This window comes from Lissotriton helveticus, unplaced genomic scaffold (assembly GCF_964261635.1).
Source record: "Lissotriton helveticus unplaced genomic scaffold, aLisHel1.1 SCAFFOLD_742, whole genome shotgun sequence".
Lineage (NCBI taxonomy): Eukaryota > Metazoa > Chordata > Amphibia > Caudata > Salamandridae > Lissotriton > Lissotriton helveticus.
Genome location: NW_027612007.1, coordinates 146,729 through 172,235, shown reverse-complemented (window position 1 = coordinate 172,235; position 25,507 = coordinate 146,729). Strand labels below are relative to the sequence as shown.

The window sequence follows — 25,507 nt, the reverse complement described above, 5'->3', positions numbered from 1 at the left end:
ATGGTTTGTGCCGGAGAATTTTATTGTGTTTCTTTCATTTTTGTAACCATATTTCACTGAAATCAGGATGCAGAGGCTATTGCAATTTGTTCAGCACTGTACAACCACACCGAAGGGATATCTGTGACTATTAGGGGAGTTGTTTCCCTGTGTAGAGTAATAGTTGAATGCAATCTGTGAAGCAACATAGGTGTTTTTCTCCTGCTTCTTTTGCTGAATTGTGATAATAACATCTAATTTGATCTTTGCACCGAAGTAGTAACGTGTGAATGTGTGCTTATTAGTACGGTTAATCTAAATAACATGTTATGTGTTAATGGGCCACATTTATTTTCAAAGCCATGGCATAAACATGGGTGTAACTATGTAAATGATTAACCAAGGGAGCAACTAAACTGGCACTGGCAGCAACTTGAGAGCAGCAATGCATCAGCAAAGCTTTAACCAATAGTGTAGCAAACTGTGAAGGGTGTTAGCAAGCAGAGGAGGGAAGCCTGGCCTCGAGGCGCTTGACTTGTAAATTGTAATCTAAACTGGATGTGGTGAGAAGTGGACGAAAAAGAGGGGCTTCCGGTGGCTGTAGGCAACAGATGTGGTGAGGAGGGCAGGTGCAAAGAGTCGCGTCATCACTAGAGCTGCTTCCTCTGCTCTGACGCGGAAACGGGCAGTCAGGTAAGTTTTCTTATTTTAAAAAAATTTACTTTTTAACCCCCGCGCGAGTCCCCCTCCCCCCACCCCCCGCCCGCACCCCCAAGTTCTGTCGTCCCCCGCACCCCCAAGTCCCCCCCCCCTCACCCCGCGCGAGCCCCCCCCCACGAGTCATAAGGATCGGAATGACTTAGGATGTATTCGTCTTCCAAAATGGTTTGCGAGACTAAAATAGTGGCTGAAGATCACAATTCCATACCGGGGAGCACACAGAAAGATGCCCAGATCGTGTCCTCCTCCCAGATGTGGCCCTTGATGCCAGCAGCTGCCCCGGTCTCCTCGTCCTTTGTCGCCGCTGAAGAGGAGGATGCCAGGACCAAGGACCGGGTTTACATTCGGGAATTTCAGCCCTCGGACCAGGAGGTGGCACGGCGCATCTACGAGGGGATTCTGGAACGGATCCCCAGTACTGCCTTTAGGGGGCTGAAACACGAGCCCCTCATTCAGATCCTATATGCCCTGCTCATAGGTAAACGCACACCCATCTGAGAACGTCAGTACTTTCGTTGCATGGACGAGACACAAGGACAAGAACTGGTGATACCCAATATATCAGATGCCAGGCTGTCTCCCTCGGCCTTAGTATGCATGGTTGTGTCTACGTTTTATGTGTCCATGTTTTCAAATGAAGGTCCGTAAAATGCATAATGTGCTCCTGTAAATGTGATCATATCTCATATATGTTAAATTGGAGTGCGTTGAATAAAATTAATTAAGCACATTACTTCAGCCCTTGTGTGCGTTTCCAGTATCGGTTTCTCCGATACTTTAGGTGCAAATGTCCCTTTTTGACCCGCTAGTTTATTAGCAAGGAGCGTAGCTTGACAACCATCGCCTTCTGTTAACAAGCATTGGAAATGCAATAGGTCTCGCACCATTAGAGTTAGTGTTTTTAGAATTGTTTATGGGTTTTTTTTGTAAATGTTTAACATTTTTGTTTCCTGTAGCCAATGCTAAAGAATTACAAATAAAAAAAGCCATAAACATTTCTAAAAGCTCTAACTGAAATGGTCTGAGACCTATTGCACTGTGTGAGGGTGAGGGGTTGAGGGTGAGTGAGGGTGAGGGTGGGTGAGGGTGGGTGAGGGTGGGTGAGGGTGAGTGAGGGTGAGTGAGTGAGGGTGAGTGAGGGTGGGTGAGGGGTTGAGGGTGAGTGAGGGTGAGGGTGAGTGAGGATGAGTGATAGTGAGGATGAGTGAGAGTGAGGGTGAGTGAGGGGTTGAGGGTGAGGCGTTGAGGGTGAGTGAGGGTGAGGGGTTGAGGGTGAGTGAGGGTGAGTGAGGGTGAGTGAGGGTGAGTGAGGGTGAGTGAGGGTGAGTGAGGGTGAGTGAGGGTGAGGGGTTGAGGGTGAGTGAGGGTGAGGGGTTGAGGGTGAGTGAGGAGGAGTGAGAGTGAGGGTGAGTGAGGGGGTGAGGGGTTGAGGGTGAGTGAGGGTGAGGGGTTGAGGGTGAGTGAGGATGAGGGTGAGTGAGGGTGAGTGAGGGTGAGTGAGGGTGAGTGAGGGGGTGAGGGGTTGAGGGTGAGTGAGGGTGAGGGGTTGAGGGTGAGTGAGGATGAGGGTGAGTGAGGGTGAGTGAGGGTGAGTGAGGGTGAGGGTGAGGGGTTGAGGGTGGTGAGGGTGAGTGAGGGTGAGTGAGGGTGAGGTGTTGAGGGTGAGTGAGGGTGAGTGGTTGAGGGTGAGTGAGGGTGAGTGAGGGGTTGTGTCTTAACTTTGGTCCCAGCACCATGAAACAGGAGTCTCTTGAGGGGATAAAGGTGGGCCTGGCAGTCAAATGTGTGCTGTGATTGGCGAGGAGTCAAATAATCAGTGATGTCACTTTCGCTATCCTCAGCGAATTAATGAGCTGATGTCCATGTGCATATACATTCCACTCTGTACCGCGAGGATTGTTGTGGGTGAAAAACGCTCTTAAACTTATATCCTGGAGGCGTGATCCAAACCAGGTTTTCTAGACGCACAACAAAAAGCAACGGTTTATAAAAAATATATAATTGGAGAGGTTAAAATGTGATTCAAATAGTAATTCAATTTCCCCCCCCCCCCTCTCTCGCGGTCCTTGCTTCCTGGAAGGGAGCCATGCCCTTGGGGCGGGGTGCTGCAAAGCAGGACAGGCTGTGGTATGCACGTGCAACAGGAAATGAGGCAGCCTGCGCCCACGAGGACTCTCTCGAGCAGGGTTAGGTGCACAGTTTGTTTAGAATGTGTCCGTCCTGTAAACTGAATGTTGCACCTTTGAACTTGTCGCGGGAAAGGCAGAGTTTTGTTTTTAATATACAAAATGTTTTACCTCTGCAGAGACGTCTGGTCCTCGAGGAAGGAATGCATGGTTTCCCAAAGTCCAGCAGCATGCCCTACTCCCAGAGTCGAGGCGAACATCCATCACCCCATAAACCGTTTCCCACGGCTTTTTACGAAAGTCAATAGATTACAGATATAAACAAGACGGAGGGAAGGAAGATAAGGGGAGGGGGGAGGAGAAATGCGACACGGCGGGCAGGGGAGGGGGCGGAGCAGGGAGAAGGAACAGACGAAGGAACGGCAGATAAGGGGAGGGGGGAGGAGAAATGCCCCCTGGAGGTCTGAACCTGGTGCTTACTTCTGGAGGGCGTTGGAATCACCCTGTGAGAAGCGGCTTATTGTGGCTCGAGGGACGGAGGGAGAGAGCAGCAGCCCGGGTGGGGCTTTTTCCTGTGCGCGGGATGTTTGTCAAGCATGGTCGCATTTCAGTTACAGGAAACGGTACCCACGTGAGAGCCGGCATACTGACCGCGTTGCTCAATGTGGGAAGCACGTGGTGGCTGACGGGGGGTGGGGGTATATGGGATGTGTGCGTTTGAACATTGTGCACCTAAAGCAACTGCTTTCAGCGTTGATGAAGCAATAAATGTTCACGCTCTTGAGCAGTCATCTGTGCAACTCCCAAAATGCAGGACGCCGGCCCTGGAGTACCGACGGATAGAGCGGTGCTTCATCTTCCCCTGAGCCGCTGCCAGGTGGGGTGAGGTCAGTCTACCTTACAGATCGAGTGATCAACACAGACTGTAAGGGCACCCGGAGCATTCAGGTGACCATGTGCACTTGTTTTTGATATCCTGGTGTCACCCTTCACTTCACTTAGTTCACTTGGTGCAGTAGCTTTAATTGTATTTTGGTCCTGATGAATGCAAGGACACAATAGTCCCCCAATTGCAGAAACTAGTCGACCATTTTTACCTCAGGCGGTCTACATAATCAGACAGCCTTAGGTTGCATTGATTTTTAACATTGGTATGTTAGGCACACACCGAATAAATTGTGTCAAGTGCCTTCTTCAAACCAATTTTAATACACTCTCTCTTGGTTTTCTCACTCCCTCACTTTTTCCAGCACTGCACACCCCAGTCCCATGTCTCTGGCCACTCATAAACATCGAGTGGCATACCACACTGTCATTGCCTATACCTTTTGAGGATCCCCCTTACCACCGGGTTGACCTCTGATTGTGGCACCGATCTTCTCAGACGGGTGGTACGGATAAAATCCCAAATGATGAAGGGCGGATCCGTATGGTGACTGATGGGTATTTTTCTCATCCTGCTGAGAACCTTCTGTGACGCATCCCTTTGGAATTTAGGGACTGGTTGGCTTTCCGTTACTTCTGGGCACATCTTTTGAGACCCTCTGGTACCTTTGTTGTTTATAGGCTTTCTTGGGGATTGTATCCAGAGCTTGGTCTTTAAATTTCCCCTAGGTCCCCCCCTACCGTAGTGTTTTTGTCACCTTCCAGTCTCCCCTCCTTTCCGGCGGAAAGACAGGCAGGAAAAACTAGCCAGCCCAGAGAGAGTGCCCACCTCTGTCAACCCCACCCCTCAGGTGGGGGAGTCGAGGTGAAGCCCACTCTTCAGTGCCCACTATCTTGCAGATGGCAGGCACTCCCCGATTAGGGACTGTGTGGGGTGAGCACATCAAGGGTGTGGTCACCCTAAGGTCAGTAGCCCATTGGCTACTGACCTCGAGACCCCTAAAGCGGCCCCTAAATACAGTATTTACGGGGCAGACCTAAACCAAGAAGACAGATTCCCACAACCTACGAAGAAGGACAAAAGACGACGCACAGCAAAGGAGACTGCAGATAAGAACTGACTTGGTCCCAGCCCTACCGGCCCATCTGCAGTATCCAGAGATCCTGCGCCAAATTTAGCCTGGTCCTGCAGCCAGCGACCTCCAGAACATCTGGGAGGATTGACTGCCTTCAACAAAGACCGAATCTCCTGTGATCAGCAGCTCTGTTCAAAAGAAACTCCGAAATCAGACTGAGCCTGCGGAGGACAAAGAAACTCAACGCCTACGGCCGGAGTTCGAGTGGTCCCAGCGAGGTCCCCCAGCGCTCAAGTTTTCAACTCCATGACTGCCCGACGTCGCATGCAGCTTCTGCACAGAGAACCCGCCCTCCATTTCCAACCCCAACTGCGAGTGGCTCGGGAAGGTGAAATCCGACCTCAAAAGACACCCCAGCGCCCAGCCGCCCTGGAGAAAGGAACCAGAGGTGCACCTACGTCCCCGAGCCCTCCAACTCCCCTGACCAGCTGTTGGTTCCTCCTAGAAGTATTCCTCGACGGAGCCTACAACTAAAAACCAAAACGGAAAATCCCCTTTGAAAAACAGGGCACCCAACGCCAAAACAGCACCCTGGACCCAGTCGCACCTGCTCTGCTGCAGGTGTACTTTGGGTGCTAACTCGGATCCCCTTTGGCCCTGAGCCTAACACCAGGAGCTTTGCTCCCACAACCCAGTGGCCTGCTCATGAGCTGCCACCAACCGGAGGCCCTCTAGTCCCCATTGGATAACATTGAGCCTCAGCACTCTGCACCCGGCCGCCCTAGTGCCGATGAGGGTGTAACGCGAGGGCATCACTGACCCTGGGAGCCCCCCCCCCCCCCCCCCGTGTCCAACCCCAGAAGCTCAACTCCAAAGACTGATTACTTACCTGGTAACTGATAACTTCATTTTTTTCTCCATACGAATACATTGACTGTTTCTCTGATTGAAGTGTGGAGTTGATTTGTATGGAAACGTGAAAAATAATCGTGCAAAACTGGTTTTATTTACCTTTTCTCTAGGAAATGTCCCAATGTGATAACTAGGCATATCACTGTGAGTAGTAAAAGTAACTTAAAAAGTAATCTAAAAAGTAACTAAAAAGTAATCTGCACAGTAATTTCAATACCATGACTTACCTGTAATTGAAAGAACTGCACTTTGAACTTGCAGTCACTTGTAAATACTGCATGAATGTTTTGCAAAGCATTTCCCTTACCAGGCCTGGCTTGGTTCTAGAAATAAAATAACTTACCAATATTTTTATACAAACAATATTAGTCTGAGTTCAGTCTTTGAGTGTGTGACATCATTTCTTGATTGAGTGCGTACAACGAATGCTTAACACAACCCTCTGATAAAGCCTTACTACTCACCCACACTACCACAATGTAAGGTGCTATCTAACTTTACCTCTGCCTACCTTTGGGGTTCCACTGGACTGTGCACACTATACCTCACTTTGGTATAGTATACACAGAGCCAGTTTCATACAAGTTGACTTTGGTCAGAGCAGAGAGGACCTCGTGGAAAATTAACTCTGCACCCAGGACCCCTGCACCATCTCCGTGAATTGAGGAGAGCCTGCAGGAAGACTCTCGTCCGATTCGCATCCAAAGCGTCCTTGAAGCATATTCAGCACGCTTCATCTTTTGCATCAGGACCACTCCACAGGAATCCTTTTCAATGCGGATAAGGTACCTGGAACGGACTGAAGACGGCTTCTTCTGTGGAGGTCACTGTTCTAGAGGACCTTTCTGGCCCCCCTGACTAGCTCCTTGCTGCAGTTGTTGCACAAAGTAACTACCTGAACGGATTGACACTTGCCCAAGTGTCAAATTCATTAAATTTGCCAATGCTTGTTCACGGTTGAGTGAAATGCTTTGATTTATTGGTACTTGTAAATTGCATTTCTCTGGAACCCCCCGCTATATCTTTTTCAATTTGGTGTCTACATTTCTATAAAAATGTCTGTTTTTATTGGTGTCGGATTGCTTGATGGTTGTGTCCATTTCTCCTTAGATTGTTGTGGTGCTGTTCACATGCTTTGCACTTGTTCCTCTGTGAGCACCTGGCTGCTCAGAGCCACAGCTACCCAGGGCTGAGCTGAAGGTTTGACAAAGGAAGCCCAAGGGTCCTAAAGGGGTTTGTGAGTGCATTACATGGGAAGGTTGCACAGCCACACGGTACACCTCATTTCCTCACAGTGGTTTGAAGCAAAATTAATGCGGCACAGCGTGGTTCTATTTATCACTAAGTGTTAATGCCATACCACTCTAAAACTACTGAGCCAGATTACATCTAGTACTATAGAGGATTGTTTCTTCCACAATCTAGATTTCTGCAAATTTTGTATCAAAATCAGACTAGTCACTTCAACGCTACGTCAGTCTTAAAAGTCAATGGAAAAGGAGCCTGTTGCAAAATGCGTTTAGGGACCCCCCTTTTCTTATTTGCACCCCCTTGGTGATTTCATGGAGATTCAGCAAACAGTGGCAAAGTGATTAGCAAGTAAAAAACAGAGGGATTCCCATCTCTGGGAATGTAACTATTACTACAGAGAGGCTGTCGGCACTCTAATAAACAAACACATAAACATACAAATTAGCATGATATATGCAATTTTGATTTCGGTCGAGGCCACAGAGCCTTGCTGATGATTCTGGCCGGTATGGCAGAGCAGGTGGATACCGTTCCATCCTTAGGATCACGGCTGTTGAAGATTATACGGGGATCCCAATACGCCACTGTCGTTTGTGGGTTTGTAAAGTAACCGTTACAGGGTCAAATGACAGTAGAAGGTGTGGAGACCTGAACTGAGCGGTCGGGCTGACTGTCCTCTGGTACAAACTTCAAGGAACCTTGCCGGGTCCTTGGATTTGCAAAGAAAGCATCCACAAGGGAGACAAATAGCTCTTTTGAGTGAGTGGTTTTGGAGGGAAGCATTCTGGGTTTAGTTATTCAGAGATAAGTGGGGCCGAACTGCAACTCTGCAAAGCGTCTCCATGTCCCTGATACTTGCTCTTCTATCAACTATCATCCCAGAGTTTTTTTGATTGGTTTGAGTAATTTCAGCTTAGACTGTGAAAACGGGTGGTGGTCTTTGCTGGCATGACGTTGTCAAGGTCTTATGTAAGACTAGGATGAAACTATTCAGCGGGGATCGTTTGGGGCTGTCTCAATAGGTGGTAAAGAGGTAAGAGAGGACATGAGCACCAAGGGTTCTGCAGGACTACGAAAGAAGTACGGCAAGTTCCAGGAGGGAGCAATGGCTGCTAGTCACACACTTGTAGCTCCTGCTCAGACAGGCCAGTAGCGCAGTGAACTCGGTCTTACCTCTTTGACAACTTGATCCAATGACGAGGCAGCTTCTTTGTGCCCATTCACGGTATCCTAAAGGAGATAATAAGTGAGATGAGTTCAATCTTAGGGTCGTTAACAACCAACATGATTAACCCTTACACAGCTTAAGAATCTCTAACTGCATACTTCCTTCCCAAAACTGGATGTTCATTGGGTAATTCAAAGCATGGCTCCCTGCCACGGCCCAGGTTTGGAAGTCTACAGCTTAGGGCTTGGAGAGTGATTGCAGTTCTCTGCAACGGCAGCACCCTATCAGCGCAACCTTCCCCCCACCCCCCACTAGACCCGACCCCCTGAACAAGCACACAATTTCCATGAACCAGACCAGTGCACCACTGGCCTATTCTGACCCTGGTCCGGCATTCCTCAGCCTGCCTTCCCATGTTCCCGGGCACCGCTTCCAAGTCCCAGCCCCACGCACTAGTCTCGAAACCCTGGCCCCGCTCCCCAGGCCCCAACTCTGCGCACCACTCCCCACGCACCACTCCCCAGGCCCCACGCACCACTCCCCAGGCCCCACGCACCACTCCCCAGGCCCCACGCACCATTCCCCAGGCCCCACGCACCATTCCCCCCAGGCCCCACGCACCATTCCCCCCAGGCCCCACGCACCACTCCCCAGGCCCCACGCACCACTCCCCAGGCCCCACGCACCACTCCCCCCAGGCCCCACGCACCACTCCCCAGGCCCCACGCACCATTCCCCAGGCCCCACGCACCATTCCCACAGGCCCCACGCACCATTCCCACAGGCCCCACGCACCATTCCCACAGGCCCCACGCACCATTCCCCAGGCCCCACGCACCATTCCCACAGGCCCCACGCACCATTCCCCAGGCCCCACGCACCATTCCCCCCAGGCCCCACACACCACTCCCCAGGCCCCAGGCACCACTCCCCAGGCACCACTCCCCAGGCACCATTCCCCAGGCCCCAGGCACCATTCCCCCCAGGCCCCACACACCACTCCCCAGGCCCCAGGCACCACTCCCCAGGCCCCAGGCACCATTCCCCAGGCCCCAGGCACCACTCCCCAGGCCCCACGCACCACTCCCCAGGCCCCACGCACCACTCCCCAGGCACCACTCCCCAGGCCCCAGGCACCACTCCCCAGGCCCCAGGCACCATTCCCCAGGCCCCAGGCACCATTCCCCAGGCCCCACGCACCACTCCCCAGGCCCCACGCACCACTCCCCAGGCCCCACGCACCACTCCCCAGGCCCCACGCACCACTCCCCAGGCCCCACGCACCACTCCCCAGGCCCCACGCACCACTCCCCAGGCCCCACGCACCACTCCCCAGGCCCCACGCACCACTCCCCAGGCCCCAGGCCCCAGGCACCACTCCCCAGGCCTTGGCACGTCACATCAAGCAGTCCACATACCTCACAAGGCTCGGACTCCTGGACCTGCTATTAAAAGAGAAAAGAGAAATATCACCGCTTGTGTCAAATAGAAGGAAACACTACTGCAACTCCAGTTCATCATGGGTATTCTGAATTTAAACCAGTATGTAACATGTGAGGAAGACCTGCAGAAACCATTTTAAAATACATATTTTTTAATCTGAAAATTATTTAAATGAAAAAGAAAATCTTGCGTTTAAGATGCAATTCTAACAAAAAGTTATAGGTGGAATGCCTACAATATTCCCAGTCACTGGAAATTACTTGGGCGGTCTCGGCCACTATGATTCTCATAAAAGCAATCAGTCATGCCTTTGCCAATGCTTTATGCCAATGATGTACAAAAAATAAAATAAAATGTTTTTTCTTGATACCCATCAGTACTAGAGTGAGAAAAAAAAAGTACAACGCAATGTTAACCACACCTGCTCTACGTCACTCCCAGGGTTACGACGTATGTCCATGTGAAAACACACAGGAGATAAGATGGAGAGGCCATTAACATTTATAAAGTTTTTACAACCTGTTTCAAGATCGAGGACACCGACCATAGAGCAGTAAATAAATAAGAAAAGAAAAACGTGTGCAAATGTACATTTAAAGAAAAAAGTAGCCTGGCAGCAAACCCCAGCCTCCAGTCACTCCTAAAGGACAAAATCTGAAAACGGAAAATAGGACGCAGTGGATGAGGGAGCAACGGAGGAACTTTGGGCAACGAGGATGATGGAGCAGCAGAGAAGCCCTGTGGCCGAGAGGATGAGGGCAGCGGGGAAAGCAATGGACCAGATAAGCCCCACAAGGGAAGCAACAGAACAGCGATAGAGCAACACGGGGAGCGGTGGAATAAATGGAGAAATAAGTACACAAGGGAGAGAGCAAGAACACTGGCACAGGCGGAAGGATACAAGCCCACAGAACACAGTGATGAGGGAGAGGAAAGAACACCGGCGGAAGGATACAAGCCCAAGAAATACAGTGACGAGGGAGAGGGCAAGAACACCGGCACAAGGATACAAGTCCACTTAACACAGTGGAGAGGGCAAGAACACAGGCGGAAGGATACAAGTCCACTTAACACAGTGAGGAGGGAGAGGGCAAGAACACCGGTGGAAGGATACAAGTCCACTTAACACAGTGAGGAGGGAGAGGGCAAGAACACCGGTGGAAGGATACAAGTCCACTTAACACAGTGACGAGGGCGGAAGGATACAAGTCCACGGAACACAGTGATGAGGAAGGGGGCAAAAACACCGGCGGAAGGATACAAGCCCAAGAAATACAGTGACGAGGGAGAGGGCAAGAACACCGGCGGAAGGATACAAGCCCACTTAACACAGTGACGAGGGTGAGGGCAAGAACACCGGCGGAAGGATACAAGCCCACTTAACACAGTGACGAGGGTGAGGGCAAGAACACCAGCGGAAGGATACAAGTCCACTTAACACAGTGAGGAGGGAGAGGGCAAGAACACCGGCGGAAGGATACAAGCCCAAGAAATACAGTGACGAGGGAGAGGGCAAGAACACCGGCGGAAGGATACAAGTCCACGGAACAGTGACAAGGGAAAGGGCAAGAACACCGGCGGAAGGATACAAGCTCACGGAACACAGACGAGCGAGAGGGCAAGGACACCGGCACCGGCGGAAGGATACAAGTCCACTTAACACAGTGACGAGGGAGAGGGCAAGAACACCGGTGGAAGGATACAAGGACAATTAACAGTGACGATGGAGAGGGCAAGAACACCGGTGGAAGGATACAAGTCCACTTAACACAGTGACGAGGGAGAGGGCAAGAACACCGGCGGAAGGATACAAGTCCACTTAACACAGTGACGAGGGAGAGGGCAAGAACACCGGTGGAAGGATACAAGTCCACTTAACACAGTGACGAGGGAGAGGGCAAGAACACCGGCGGAAGGATACAAGTCCACTTAACACAGTGAGGAGGGAGAGGGCAAGAACACCGGCGGAAGGATACAAGTCCACTTAACACAGTGAGGAGGGAGAGGGCAAGAAGACCGGCGGAAGGATACAAGCTCACGGAACACAGATGAGGGAGAGGGCAAGAACACCGGCGGAAGGATACAAGTCCACTTAACACAGTGACAAGGTAGAGGGCAAGGACACCGACACCGGCGGAAGGATACAAGTCCACTTAACACAGTGACAAGGGAGAGGGCAAGAACACCAGCACAAGGATACAAGTCCACGGAACACAGACGAGGGAGAGGGCAAGAACACCAGCACAAGGATACAAGCCCACTTAATACAGTGACGAGGGAGAGGGCAACACCGGCGGAAGGATACAAGCCCACTTAATACAGTGACGAGGGAGAGGGCAACACCGGCGGAAGGATACAAGCCCACTTAACACAGTGACGAGGGAGAGGGCAAAGACACCGACACCGGCAGAAAGATACAAGCCCACGGAACAGTGACAAGGGAAAGGGCAAGAACACCGGCGGAAGGATACAAGCTCACGGAACACAGACGAGCGAGAGGGCAAGGACACCGGCACCGGCGGAAGGATACAAGTCCACTTAACACAGTGACGAGGGAGAGGGCGGAAGGATACAAGCCCACGGAACACAGTGACGAGGGAGAGGGCAAGAACACCGGTGGAAGGATACAAGGACAATTAACAGTGACGATGGAGAGGGCAAGAACACCGGTGGAAGGATACAAGTCAACTTAACACAGTGACGAGGGCAAGAACACCGGCACAAGGATACAAGTCCACTTAACACAGTGGAGAGGGCAAGAACACAGGCGGAAGGATACAAGTCCAATTAACACAGTGACGAGGGAGAGGGCAAGAACACCAGCTGAAGGATACAAGTCCACGGAACACAGTGATGAGGGAGGGGGCAAAAACACCGGCGGAAGGATACAAGCCCAAGAAATACAGTGACGAGGGAGAGGGCAAGAACACCGGTGGAAGGATACAAGTCCACAGAACACAGTGACGAGGGAGAGGGCAAGAACACCGGCGGAAGGATACAAGCTCACCGAACACAGACGAGGGAGAGGGCAAGAACACCAGCACAAGGATACAAGTCCACAGAACACAGACGAGGGAGGGGGCAAAAACACCGGCGGAAGGATACAAGCCCAAGAAATACAGTGACGAGGGAGAGGACAAGAACACCGGTGGAAGGATACAAGTCCACAGAACACAGTGACGAGGGAGAGGGCAAGAACACCGGCGGAAGGATACAAGCTCACGGAACACAGACGAGGGAGAGGGCAAGAACACCAGCACAAGGATACAAGTCCACAGAACACAGACGAGGGAGAGGGCATGAACACCGGCGGAAGGATACAAGTCCACTTAACACAGTGACTAGGGAGAGGGCAAGAACACCGGCACAAGGATACAAGTCCACTTAACACAGTGACGAGGGAGAGGGCAAGAACACCGGCGGAAGGATACAAGTCCACTTAACACAGTGAGGAGGGAGAGGGCAAGAACACCGGCGGAAGGATACAAGCTCACGGAACACAGATGAGGGAGAGGGCAAGAACACCAGCACGAGGATACAAGCCCACAGAACACAGACGAGGGAGAGGGCAACACCGGCGGAAGGATACAAGTCCACTTAACACAGTGACATGGTAGAGGGCAAGGACACCGGCGGAAGGATACAAGTCCACTTAACACAGTGACGAGGGAGAGGGCAAGAACACAGGCGGAAGGATACAAGTCCACTTAACACAGTGACGAGGGAGAGGGCAAGAACACCGGCACAAGGATACAAGTCCAATTAACACAGTGACAAGGGAGAGGGCAAGAACACCGGCACAAGGATACAAGTCCACTTAACACAGTGACGAGGAAGAGGGCAATAACACTGGCGGAAGGATAGAAGCCCAAGAAATACAGTGACGAGGGAGAGGGCAAGAACACCGGTGGAAGGATACAAGTCCACAGAACACAGTGACGAGGGAGAGGGCAAGGACACCGGCACTGGCGGAAGGATACAAGCCCACTTAACACAGTGACGAGGGAAAGGGCAAGAACACCGGCGGAAGGATACAAGTCCAATTAACACAGTGATGACAGAGGACAAGAACACCGGCGGAAGGATACAAGTCCACGGAATACAGACAAGGGAGAGGGCAATAACACCGGCGGAAGGATACAAGTCCACTTAACACAGTGACGAGGGAGAGGGCAAGAACACCGGCGGAAGGATACAAGTCCACTTAACACAGTGACGAGGGAGAGGGCAAGAACACCGGTGGAAGGATACAAGTCCACTTATCACAGTGACGAGGGAGCGGACAAGAACACCGGCGGAAGGATACAAGCCCAAGAAATACAGTGACGAGGGAGAGGGCAAGAACACCGGCGGAAGGATACAAGCTCACGGAACACAGTGACGAGGGAGAGGGCAAGAACACCAGCGGAAGGATACGAGCCCACTTAACACAGAGACGAGGGAGAGGGCAAGAACACCAGCGGAAGGATACAAGCCCACTTAACACAGTGACGAGGGAGAGGGCAAGAACACTGGTGTAAGGATACAAGCCCACGGAACACAGAGACGAGGGAGAGGGCAAGGACACCGGCGGAAGGATACAAGCCCACGGAACACAGACGAGGGAGAGGGCAAGGACACCGGCGGAAGGATACAAGTCTACGGAACACAGAGACGAGGGAGAGGGCAAGAACACCGGTGGAAGGATACAAGCCCACGGAACACAGAGACGAGGGAGAGGGCAAGGACACCGGCGGAAGGATACAAGCCCACGGAACACAGACGAGGGAGAGGGCAAGGACACCGGCGGAAGGATACAAGCCCACTTAAGACAGTGACGAGGGAGAGGGCAAGAACACTGGTGTAAGGATACAAGCCCACGGAACACAGAGACGAGGGAGAGGGCAAGGACACCGGCGGAAGGATACAAGTCTACGGAACACAGAGACGAGGGAGAGGGCAAGAACACCGGTGGAAGGATACAAGGACAAGAAATACAGTGACGAGGGAGAGGGCAAGAACACCGGCAGAAGGATACAAGTCCACGGAACACAGAGACGAGGGAGGGGGGTAGACGTGCCGCGCAGGGCAGGGCATAAGCGCCGCGCATGGCAGACTGTAGGTAGCTGGCTCTATATACACTATACCAAAATGAGTGTGTACCGGGTTCAGTGGTACCCCAAAGGTAGGCAGAGGTAAAGTAGATAGCACCTTACTCTCTATTTGTGGTAGTCTGGGCTAGCAATAAGTCTTTATCAGTCGTTTGTATAAAAATATTAAGCTATTTTATTTCTAGAACCAAGCCAAGCCTGGTGCAGGTAAGTGAAATAAATGCTGTGCAAAATCTAATGCAATGTTTTACACTGGACTGTGCACTCTATATGTTGCAAAAGCACAGACATAAGATAAAGTTGATGATAACAAAAGAAAACTTATCAGCTAATGGTGACACTGACAGACTGAAAGAGGAATCAAAGGCGGCTCTACTCAGATGTCGGGTTTGAAGAGTGTGGCTTATTACCCGTGAGGGTATCCAGGCACTGTTCGTAGGCGCGGGGAGATGAAGGGATTGCAGGGATCACAGGATGCTGTGCCGAAGCAGAGACTTGAACTTGGATCCTGAGTTCCAAAGTCAGCAGCTCTGGCCATGAAGCCACACAGTAAGATACCGCCTCTCTGTACAGTGCACTAAAATGAAGTACGCTATGTAGAGTGCAAGAAATCCCCAGAGGAAGATCGAGGCAACAAGTAGATACTACTAACTCTGTGTGGTAGTGTAGGCAAGCAGTCAGGACAGGGTAAAGCATTTGAGGTACTCTCAGAGGCAATAAATGTGTGACAAGAATAAATCCAAGAACAATTGTGTATAGAAATAACAAGACTGTTTCCATATGTTTTGGGAAGCAACACTTCAAATCGGAAATATACTCTATACACTATCAATACTTGAATAAATACTTTGTAGACTTGTACGTACGGGGAGATAATGCAGTCCAGTTCCAAGTATGCAGTACTTTCAGTATCTAGGCACTAGTGGACGATACGTCCGATATTTACCAATGATGTCGTCGGAAGCAGCAATGGAAACAGATGGCTTGAATGGAGTTGAGGAGACCGCCAACCCCATTAGTCACCGGCAGCAGGTCTCTGTAGGTCTATGCAAGCCGAACACCGCCACCCCAGTGGCTGCGGTCAAGGATGCAGGAAGGAGGTGTAGATTTGGATAGCGGAGGAGCGCAGACTCAGATATCCTTATTGTTTTTGGAAGGAAGGCTCTGCCACGGAGTTCACCGGTAGCAGGCAGGCCACAATTGTGATGCACGTCAAACCGTCCTGGAGTAGACCATCGTGGCAACGTTCCTGCAGCATGCAGTCGAGGCCACAGGGCAGTTTCCAGCATCGGTCAATATGTGGAGAGGTCGGTGGTAGATTCTACCAGACTGGTGAACCACAGGCCTGTGGAGCTGGAATGTTTCTTTTCAGTGGTGAGTAGAGCCGACACAGATTGTGCCGGTACTCCAACAAGTGCAGGATTGGCATGGCACACAGGGCTGTGTGCCACGTCGACTCTTCAGTATGTCCTGCACCTGGACACGCAGCCTGCAATAGCAGCACCACTCAATCCAGTTGGGTTTAACATTTATTGGGGCTTACAGAGGCAACATAAGTTGTGCCAATCGTGGTACAGTTTTGGGGAAGGAATACTGGTATTGGGAACCCGATTAGTAGGGACCCATTACTCTACAGTCTAAGTTGTATCAAAAAGCCAGGCAAAAAGTGGTGGGGTACTGAACATTTTCTACACATCCTTTCCTTTACCACCTGGAAGAAAAGACTTTACTCAAATGCAAACAGTGGTATGGGTGGAGGCCCTGTGTCCGTCAAATCCTCATCCTACTAATAGTTTTATGTTGTACTGTGAAAACATTATCCATTTGCTTCCTGTCCCAGTGTGGCCGCTCAGTCAGTCTAAGGAAACAAGCCCTGGACAAAGGAGCACACAACTTCTGCTGATCGAACATTCCAGGTGGAATGAACGGACATAAGGAAGGACAGTGGTCGCACTCACCTGCAACACTTTGCTGTGCACTACCGTTCCAATCGTCCCCGCACACAGCCTGGGGAGCAAACCGCTGAAGAGCCCGGCCTTTCCATCGATCTTCACGATGTGTTTAGCTAAGAGTTAGAAAGAAAGCTACGCTGAGTGGACACATTCCAAGCAGAGGTATCAAAGTGAACAAAATCAGAGGGAAGCAAAAGTTACTCGCCTTTAACCCTGGTGCTTCATCAGGGCCGTTGTTGTATTTCGAAACCCTGACATTACTGCAGATGGAGGATCATCATGAAAATGCATTGAAGAGACCATCGCTCAAACCCTAGTCAATAAGGCCATGCACTCTACGCAGGAATCACCGCTCACCTCCTGAAGAGACTGCAAACCATACAGAATTCAGAGGCTGGACTCCTCCTCGACCTTCTCAAACGGAGCCACATCAAGAAACCCCACCGGCTCCTCATACAGAAGAGATGTCCTTTTAAGATGCTGATCCACTCCTACAACGCACTGCACAACCAAGGACCTGCCTACATCGACCCCGCCTGAACTTCCACCAACCCTCCAGACACGTACGCGCCGCCTCCCTCGAGAACACACCCACATCAGCAGAGGCCGCTCTATCTCCTACCTTGCGAAAAAATCCAGGAACAACCTTGTCCTACAGCCCCGACACATACCTCTCTCCTAGAATTCCAGGAGGCGCTCAAGGCCTGGCTGTTCAAATGACCCCACCTGAAGCAGGAAGACCCTCTGCACCTGGAGACCCTTACATGTGATGAGCCACGCGCGACAAATCAAGAATGAGAAAAGTTTTTCTAGCATAAAAAGATCGTGCCAATCATTTGTTTGAATTAATAATCAGATGTGAATTAAAGAATGATCAAAATTGATCAATAGAGGAAAAAAAAAGTCATGTTGCAGCCAAAACCTTGGGTGTAAGAGGCTCATCCCACAGTTGGTAGATTAAACTGGCCTCCTTAAATCGACACCAGTCAGCAAAAGCATTGCTTCAGGAGACTCACCGAACCCTTGACCTAACATTATTTTGCCGAAAGCTGGGGGTCCACAGAGGTATTTATCGTTTAACACATGTTTCGGGGTGAATGCCATTTAAAATCAATATCATTCCACAGTGTAGGCACTCCCACACTGTCGTTGGTCACGAGGACCCGATAGTGCAGGGTCTCCATATGTTTAGGTCTGTGGGTCAACTGCTGATAATGCCACATTCCTTGAGGTCATGTCCACACTCCTTGATATGAAGGCACACTTGATAACATGGGCGGTGACTTTAACGCAATAGGAAAGCCTACCTCGAAGAAACCCACCGGCGCGTCCAGACTACAGCCGGTTGCATCCTGCATCTTAAACATTGCACAACATAAGATGGAATCTCGCACCAGAGGAATCCTAGAATGAGAGGGAACACCTACTCCTCGCTGCATGACGCAGAATCCAGCATAGACGAACAGCTGACTGCAAGGAGAAAGATTTCTTGGGTGTCCAAGGTGGAGATCCAACCCTATCCATTCCCCAGTTACGAACCATTCATCCGCCAGCAGGAACGCACTTGTCAGAGAGGAGATATGACGGACGATGGCAGAATAAATTCACCTTCAGACTCAGTACCTTGCCTGGGCACAGTTTATCTGCCCACACCAGTAATCCAGAAGCAATACAATGGATGTTGTCGCTCCCCAACTCCTGAGTGTGTCTAAAGAGGTATGAGAGACGGGGTTACTCCCTTTATCCCTGTGCACAGTGATTACAACCATCAACCTGAAGCCCGACTAACAATGTCTGTTGTACAGACTACTCTGACATGTCAACACCGATACACCCGGAGGTCACAGCTGCAAGGCTCCTGGTCATGCATGCGCGTCACGGCTCTTCTGGACCAAGCAAGGTTTATCTCTGGTCACTCACAGTCACATAATATCCGGACCATATTTGTAATTTTACTGCAGACAGATCCCGACCTGCCTGCTGTGGAGATCTTTCGGAAGACAGAGAAGGCATTGGATTTGCTCCAGGGGCCCATAATGCACACTCAACTGTCCGGGAGGGGATCCATGTATTAGAACTCATTACTATAGACGGTCGCTCTATGGAAATAAACACCAATGAGCCCATGTTGATATCCCTGGAGGCAGCAGGCATGGAGGTCCTCTGTCCTCTCTTGTTTGGTATAGCACTTGATTCCCTCACTTGTGCCTCTAGGAGCACCACTCAGAAGGAAAAGAAAACCTCACCCCCCCGCCCCACATGAAAAGACAAATTAATCACTTAGAAAGGGAAATAAATAAATCGAGACTCGGCAGAATCTTTCAAAACAATGGCCAGGTGGTGCTGAAACTACAGACTGCCACTGAACGTTAGATACGGCTGCCGCTAGCAGGATGAAGTTCTGGTAGAGCCGACACTGCAGCTGAACGTTAGATACAGCTGCAGCTACCAGGGTAAAGGCCTGGTAATGCTGACACTGCAGCTGAACGTTAGATACAGCTGCAGCTACCAGGGTAAAGGCCTGGTAATGCTGACACTGCAGCTGAACGTTACATACCGCTGCCACTAGCAGGAGAAAGGTCTGGTAGAGCAGACACAGGGCCGGTCCAGGAAGTCTTCCAGGAGGAACCACCAGCTGGGCAGGTAGGTTGGAGGGCTCAGGACCTAGGTGCACCTCAAGCCTTCTCCAGGGCGCAGGGCGGCGGGATGCAGGGGTGCCTTTGGAGGTCAGATTTCACCTTCTCGGGTCACTTGTGGTTGGGAGGGGGTTTCCGTGCAGAGGCTGATGGCGATGTTGGGGAGTCCTGGAGGGGCCCACCCAGGGTGTACTCAGACTCTGGAGCGCTGCAGGACCTCGCTGGGACCGGTGGGCCACTCTGACTCGGGCCGTAGATGTCGGGTTTCTTTGTCCTCCGGAGGCTCCGAGTCTTTCTTTGGTGCTTCTTTTAAACAGAGCTGCTGTTCACAGGAGATGCGGTCTTTGTTGAAGGGTGTCAGTCCTCCCAGGGGTTCTGGAGCTCACTGGCTGCAGGACAAGGTGGTTCTTGGAGCAGGATCTCTGGAAACTGCTGACGGGCCGGTAGGGCTCGGGCCTAGTCAGTTCATCTCTGCAGTCTCCTCTGCTGGGTGTCTTCTTTAGTTATCCTTCGTAGGTTGCGGGAATCTGCCTTCTGGGTCCAGGGCTGCCCTCTAAATACTGTATTTAGGGGGCGTTTTAGGAGTCTCGAGGTCAGTAGCCTTTGGGCTACTAATCTTAACGTGTGCTCTCCCCACGTGGGGGAGTGGGCACAATCCCTAATCCTGATTGGAGAGTGCATGCCATCTACAAGATGGCGGGCACTGAAGAGTGGGATTCACCTTGCCTCCCCCACCTGAGGGGTGGGGTTGACAGAGGACGGCACACCTTCTGGGCTGTGCCAATTTTTTCCGCCTGGTTTACCGCCAAAAAGGAAGAGAGACAGGAAGGGGGCTGGTCCTGATAGCAAGAGAGGCTGGGGGTCATGTTACAAAGATGCCAAGAGCTTTGAAGCCACCCCGCCACAGATGGCTCTTCCTGACCTGGGGGAGGTGTTCACACCTTCCCCAGCAGGGAAGGCTTTGTTTCTGGGCTCAGGCAGCGAAGGCTCCCACCCCAGGGGTACAGAAACATGTCTCGTGGTGGCAGGCTGGTGTGTACCAGTCAGGGAACCCACCAGAGGCTGGAAGTTTTTCAGGGGGCATGTATAAGATGGCCTCAGAGTGCATTCTACAATAAATCCCAAACTGGCAGCAGTATGGGTTTATTATGCCGAGAAGTTTGATACCAAACTTCTCAGTTTTCAGTGAAGCCATCATGGTGCTGTAATGACTAACTCCCAGACCATATACCCTTATGGCTTTACTGAACTTACAATGTCTAAGAATGGCCTTAGACACTGTAGGGGTGCAGGGCTCACACAACTGTACTTTCACCGTTGGTATAGTGTACCCTGCTAGAGGGGTGTCTTGCCTACACCACAGGCAGTGGGTTGCAGGCATGGCACACAAGTATGTGTACAAAAATAATTATGTAACCTGCACACCACTTCGATTCAAAAATGCTAATCTACCTTTCGTTTATTGTTAATAATCGGTGCAGACCCGCTTCCTGACTCACCCCTGTCAGGTTGTAATAGTACTGCAAAAGCAGACACAACTGTGTCCTTTGCCGGAATGCACTGTTCGAGTTGGCTCAAATGCCAGGATTCTATGTCCTAATTCTTAAACAAAATTCAACATCCGTATCCAAATATATATACACATTCAGTAAACCATCATTATCTACGTAAAACATTTATTATTCAAATGAAAACTTATGTGGTTTTTTCAACGTGACTTTACTTGATTTATTCCTAATTCTTCATGTTTGAGTTTTACTTATTATCAAATCATACCATAGTCACAAATCATTTTCATTGTCAACAAAATGCAAATTAATTTGATAACTCAAAACTCATTATACACATCATTTTCAGTTAGCATGATGAATTTATCAAAACTTGCGACGACTCCCTCCCAATGCATTTCGATGCCGAAACATCTTCGTCAGGGGAATTATTCTATGAAAAAAATATATGTATACATTTCATATAAAATAACATAAAATTGACATCCCTTGTCCCATCACTTTCCTTATTCATGCTTCACATGCTTTATTCATGCCTTACAAATCAGCATCATGCAATTGATAGTGTTCCAAAACAACCAAACCTACTAGCAACGCAAGCAACATAGTGCAGTTCTCGTGGTATTCCCTATACATGCTATTTAATTTTATGACAAGTGCAACCTTTGTTTACTGTCACCTAAACCGTGCTCCCATTGTCACCGACTCCAAACCATTATGTGTGAAGCTTAACACAAATAACCTGCCCGTAACGAAATATAAATACCTGAAAAGCGTTCTGAAAAAACGACTCTCTCTGTAATAACAAATGTGCATAACTAGTCAATCATTGCGTGGTGTGTGTGACCCATGACCCCTCCTGTCACCATTGCACCCCCGTGCTTACTTGTAAATAACGTTGCGCTCCACGCAACAGATAGTCTTCAGCTCCAGCTATCCTGTCTGTAAAACGAAAACAATACTTGTAACTCTCCCGTCTTAAACCACCGTCATCCACAAGCCCTCTTTACTCTAGCCCTTACCTCGCTTCTTAGCTCGTTCTTCCTCTTCTCCTCTACCCGCTGCAAGTTTGCTAGGTGACTGCTGCGCATGACCGGACGTATTTTAAACGTCTGACCTCAACGCGGGACCCATGCCCCGCCCACCATTTTTCGAACCGAGTCCGTGTATAATACGGCAATGTGATCTTATGGCAATCTCTCCTCTCTGTCAACAAGTGTATTAATTACAACCAATAACGAATTATAAATTATCCCTAATTCGACAAGTACACCTACATAATACTCCATACCACCAATACAAATAAAAATGGAAAAAAGACTATTAGACCTACAGCGCTACTGTAAACCCTCAATTCAACCGTGATTAAATTCCCCTAACCATTCATAGTGAATGCGTGCCTGAACACAAAAAATAAATAAAATTGATAAATTACACAAACACTCAACTGTCACTAACCCTTGTGTGCTCCTATAACCGCAAAAAATATGGTGCTATACAAAAATAAGTGCTATTTAGAATAAGGTGCTAGGCAAAAATTGCAGTCCATAAACATTAATTGCACTCCTCAAAAAATCAAATCCTGTATTAACAACTAATTCATCACCACGAATACAGATATATAGATAAGTTCTCTCATAAATAACATGAAAATTCAATCTTGTCATTTAGCCCACCGGGTTTAACGGTCTGGAGATACCTCATCCAGAATGTTTCTCTTTGGGCAATTCTTACATTAGGATCCACATGGGGTTCAACCAATACCTGCTCTAGTACAGTGTATCTGAGTTGAGGAATCGTATGTTGACAAAAGAAGACCTAGATCAGGCAATGAAAGACATTACTGAAACTATAGAGGCACATGAGAAAGAAGTACATGAGAGAAAATTGAGGAAATTTCGTAGGGATACCATCGACTACAAGTTGGATGAGGTGTACACCTGGGCCGAGGTGTACGCCCAGAGACGCCCATTCAGAAAAACACAAGCGTCATCAGAAGAGAGTGTGGCAACTGAACAGGATACCCGACCAAATAGACCTCCGGCACCACCAATAAGCCCCACCTCAATGGCAGAGCAAGGAGCTTCCACCAGTGGCACTGATAGAGAGTCTTTTTTAGAGGCAGGCCAGAGGAGCGATCATCCACCTCAAGGGAGCAGCGCAAAAGGGTCAGAAGGGGACAAGCCTCAAAAAGAACAACAGAAGCCCAAAACAAGAGGGAAAAATCGGTAGGAGATCTGGTGGTCAATATCTCCAACACTAATCTTACTGACAGTCAATTGAATGTTCTCAATAAAGGTATGTCTTTTGTACCTACGTACAAAACTAACTCATTAGAGACTGAAGTAGCTCTATACAAGTTCATGAGGAAACTTCGACTCAGATGGTTCTTTCACAATTTACCTCAGTTACCAGAAAAGGAGACATCGACTAAAGTATTTAAACCAAAAAGTACTTTCATTCCACCTACCTCACACAAGACTTTGGATTTATTTGAATTACTTGTAAAAAAGGATCTGGTTGACATACATAAGAAGGAATCGGTGAATACCAATTTGACTAGAAAAGAATGGACAACACTCAAAACATTGAGGGAGAATCAGGATCTTACATTTCAGGCAGCAGATAAGGGAGGCGCCCTGGTGGTGATGGACACCACATATTACAATCGAAAAGTCACAGCACATGTGGAGGACGCCGATACATATATAGCTCTGGATACAGATCCTACAGGGTTGTTTCAAACTGTTTTGGAAGATATTTTGAAGAAGACAAAGAGTCTGGGTTGGATTAATGAAAAGACTTATAGATACTTAATAACTGAATATCCTAACAGACCTCATATCTACATGTTGCCCAAATTGCACAAGGACGCGAACGATCCACCTTTTCGCCCGATTGTGGCAGGATGTGGCTCTATACATGAGCCAATAGGAAAGTTTTTGGATTACTACTTGCAGCCATTGGTACAACAGTGGGTCTCTTATATTCAGGACACCACAGACTGTCTAAATAAGTTGGCAACTCTACAAATGTCAGGTGAAAGTGAAGTATGGTTAGCTACTATTGATGTAACAGCCCTCTATACATCTATCCCTCACGAGGAAGGTATAGAAGCGGTGGAATGGATGTTGTTGAGGAGTGAATACGAGGAATCGCTGAACATCTTTTTATTGGAGATTTTACAATTTTGTCTCTATCATGGTTACTTTTCTTGGCAATCAAGGTTCTACCTCCAGAAGACGGGCACATCAATGGGCTTTACGGGGGCGCCCACTTACGCAAACATCTTCATGGCCAAGTTCGAACAAGCGCACATACTTGAGAATCCAGAGTGGACGACACATTTGAAAATGTATTCACGTTACATAGATGACATCCTCATTGTATGGCAGGGTTCCAAAGCACAGTTAGAGAAGTCCATAGAGAATCTGAATGCATGCCATTCTAGAATCAAGTTCACCCACACCATCGATCAGAATACCATTAATTTTTTAGACATAACGATATCAAAGCAGGATGATTGCCTTAACACAAAGGTATTCAAGAAACCCACTGACAGAAACAACGCATTGCACTACTCCAGTTTTCACTCACAGAGTCTAAAAAACCACTTACCATTCTCACAGTTTATCAGAATCAAAAGGATTAGCAGTGATGATGTACAAGCAAAAACAGACATAGAGGATGTGGCACAACAATATAGTTGTAGAGGTTATCCGGAGCAAGTCCTAACAGAAGCTAAAAGAAAGGTATCATTAAAAACACGAGAAACCTTACTTCAAAAGGCAGAGAAATCGACATCAAAAAGAGAGGTGTGTGTTCTGAAACATTCGACAATTACATCGAAGATTAAGAAATGTATATTGAAGAGATGGGAACTCATTGAGCAAGAGGAAGACTTTAAAACTGTCTTCATTGAAACTCCAATTTTCGCTTTATCCAGATCTAAGAACCTCAAAGAGTTGCTAAAGAGCAAACAACTGAAACCTGTGGTAGTAACAGCCAAAGGTATGCAGAAATGTTATAACTGTGGTCATTGTGGCAACGTACTATTAGGTAACATATTTGCGCATCCACACACAGGCAAACAAATTACATTGAGACACACGTCAGACTGTAACACGAGCTCAGTAATATATGCCATCAAATGTCCATGCGGCCTAGTATACGTAGGCCGCACTATGAGGAAAATCAAAATCAGGATCACTGAGCATAAGTCGAACATCAGGACAGGCAATGAAAAATCCAGTCTTGCACAACATTGGAAAGAAAGGCAACATACGATTCCTCAACTCAGATACACTGTACTAGAGCAGGTATTGGTTGAACCCCATGTGGATCCTAATGTAAGAATTGCCCAAAGAGAAACATTCTGGATGAGGTATCTCCAGACCGTTAAACCCGGTGGGCTAAATGACAAGATTGAATTTTCATGTTATTTATGAGAGAACTTATCTATATATCTGTATTCGTGGTGATGAATTAGTTGTTAATACAGGATTTGATTTTTTGAGGAGTGCAATTAATGTTTATGGACTGCAATTTTTGCCTAGCACCTTATTCTAAATAGCACTTATTTTTGTATAGCACCATATTTTTTGCGGTTATAGGAGCACACAAGGGTTAGTGACAGTTGAGTGTTTGTGTAATTTATCAATTTTATTTATTTTTTGTGTTCAGGCACGCATTCACTATGAATGGTTAGGGGAATTTAATCACGGTTGAATTGAGGGTTTACAGTAGCGCTGTAGGTCTAAT

The 25,507-nt window shown here is 48.9% G+C and overlaps 1 protein-coding gene across 2 annotated transcripts in view; it reads right to left on the bottom strand.

The window, feature by feature from the left end:
- Nucleotides 1-25,507, bottom strand: part of MTCH2 (mitochondrial carrier 2) — a 141,506-nt gene that overhangs the window by 81,082 nt on the left and 34,917 nt on the right. The window contains exons 3-5 of one of the 2 annotated variants that reach the window (XM_078673133.1): nucleotides 16,609-16,715; nucleotides 9,536-9,562; nucleotides 8,123-8,179 (exon numbers count right to left, since the gene is read on the bottom strand). In XM_078673133.1, the coding sequence (XP_078529259.1) occupies nucleotides 8,123-8,179; nucleotides 9,536-9,562; nucleotides 16,609-16,715 (191 nt within the window). The remainder of the gene's footprint in view (nucleotides 1-8,122; nucleotides 8,180-9,535; nucleotides 9,563-16,608; nucleotides 16,716-25,507) is intronic. The other variant, XM_078673134.1, reaches the window with a different exon arrangement.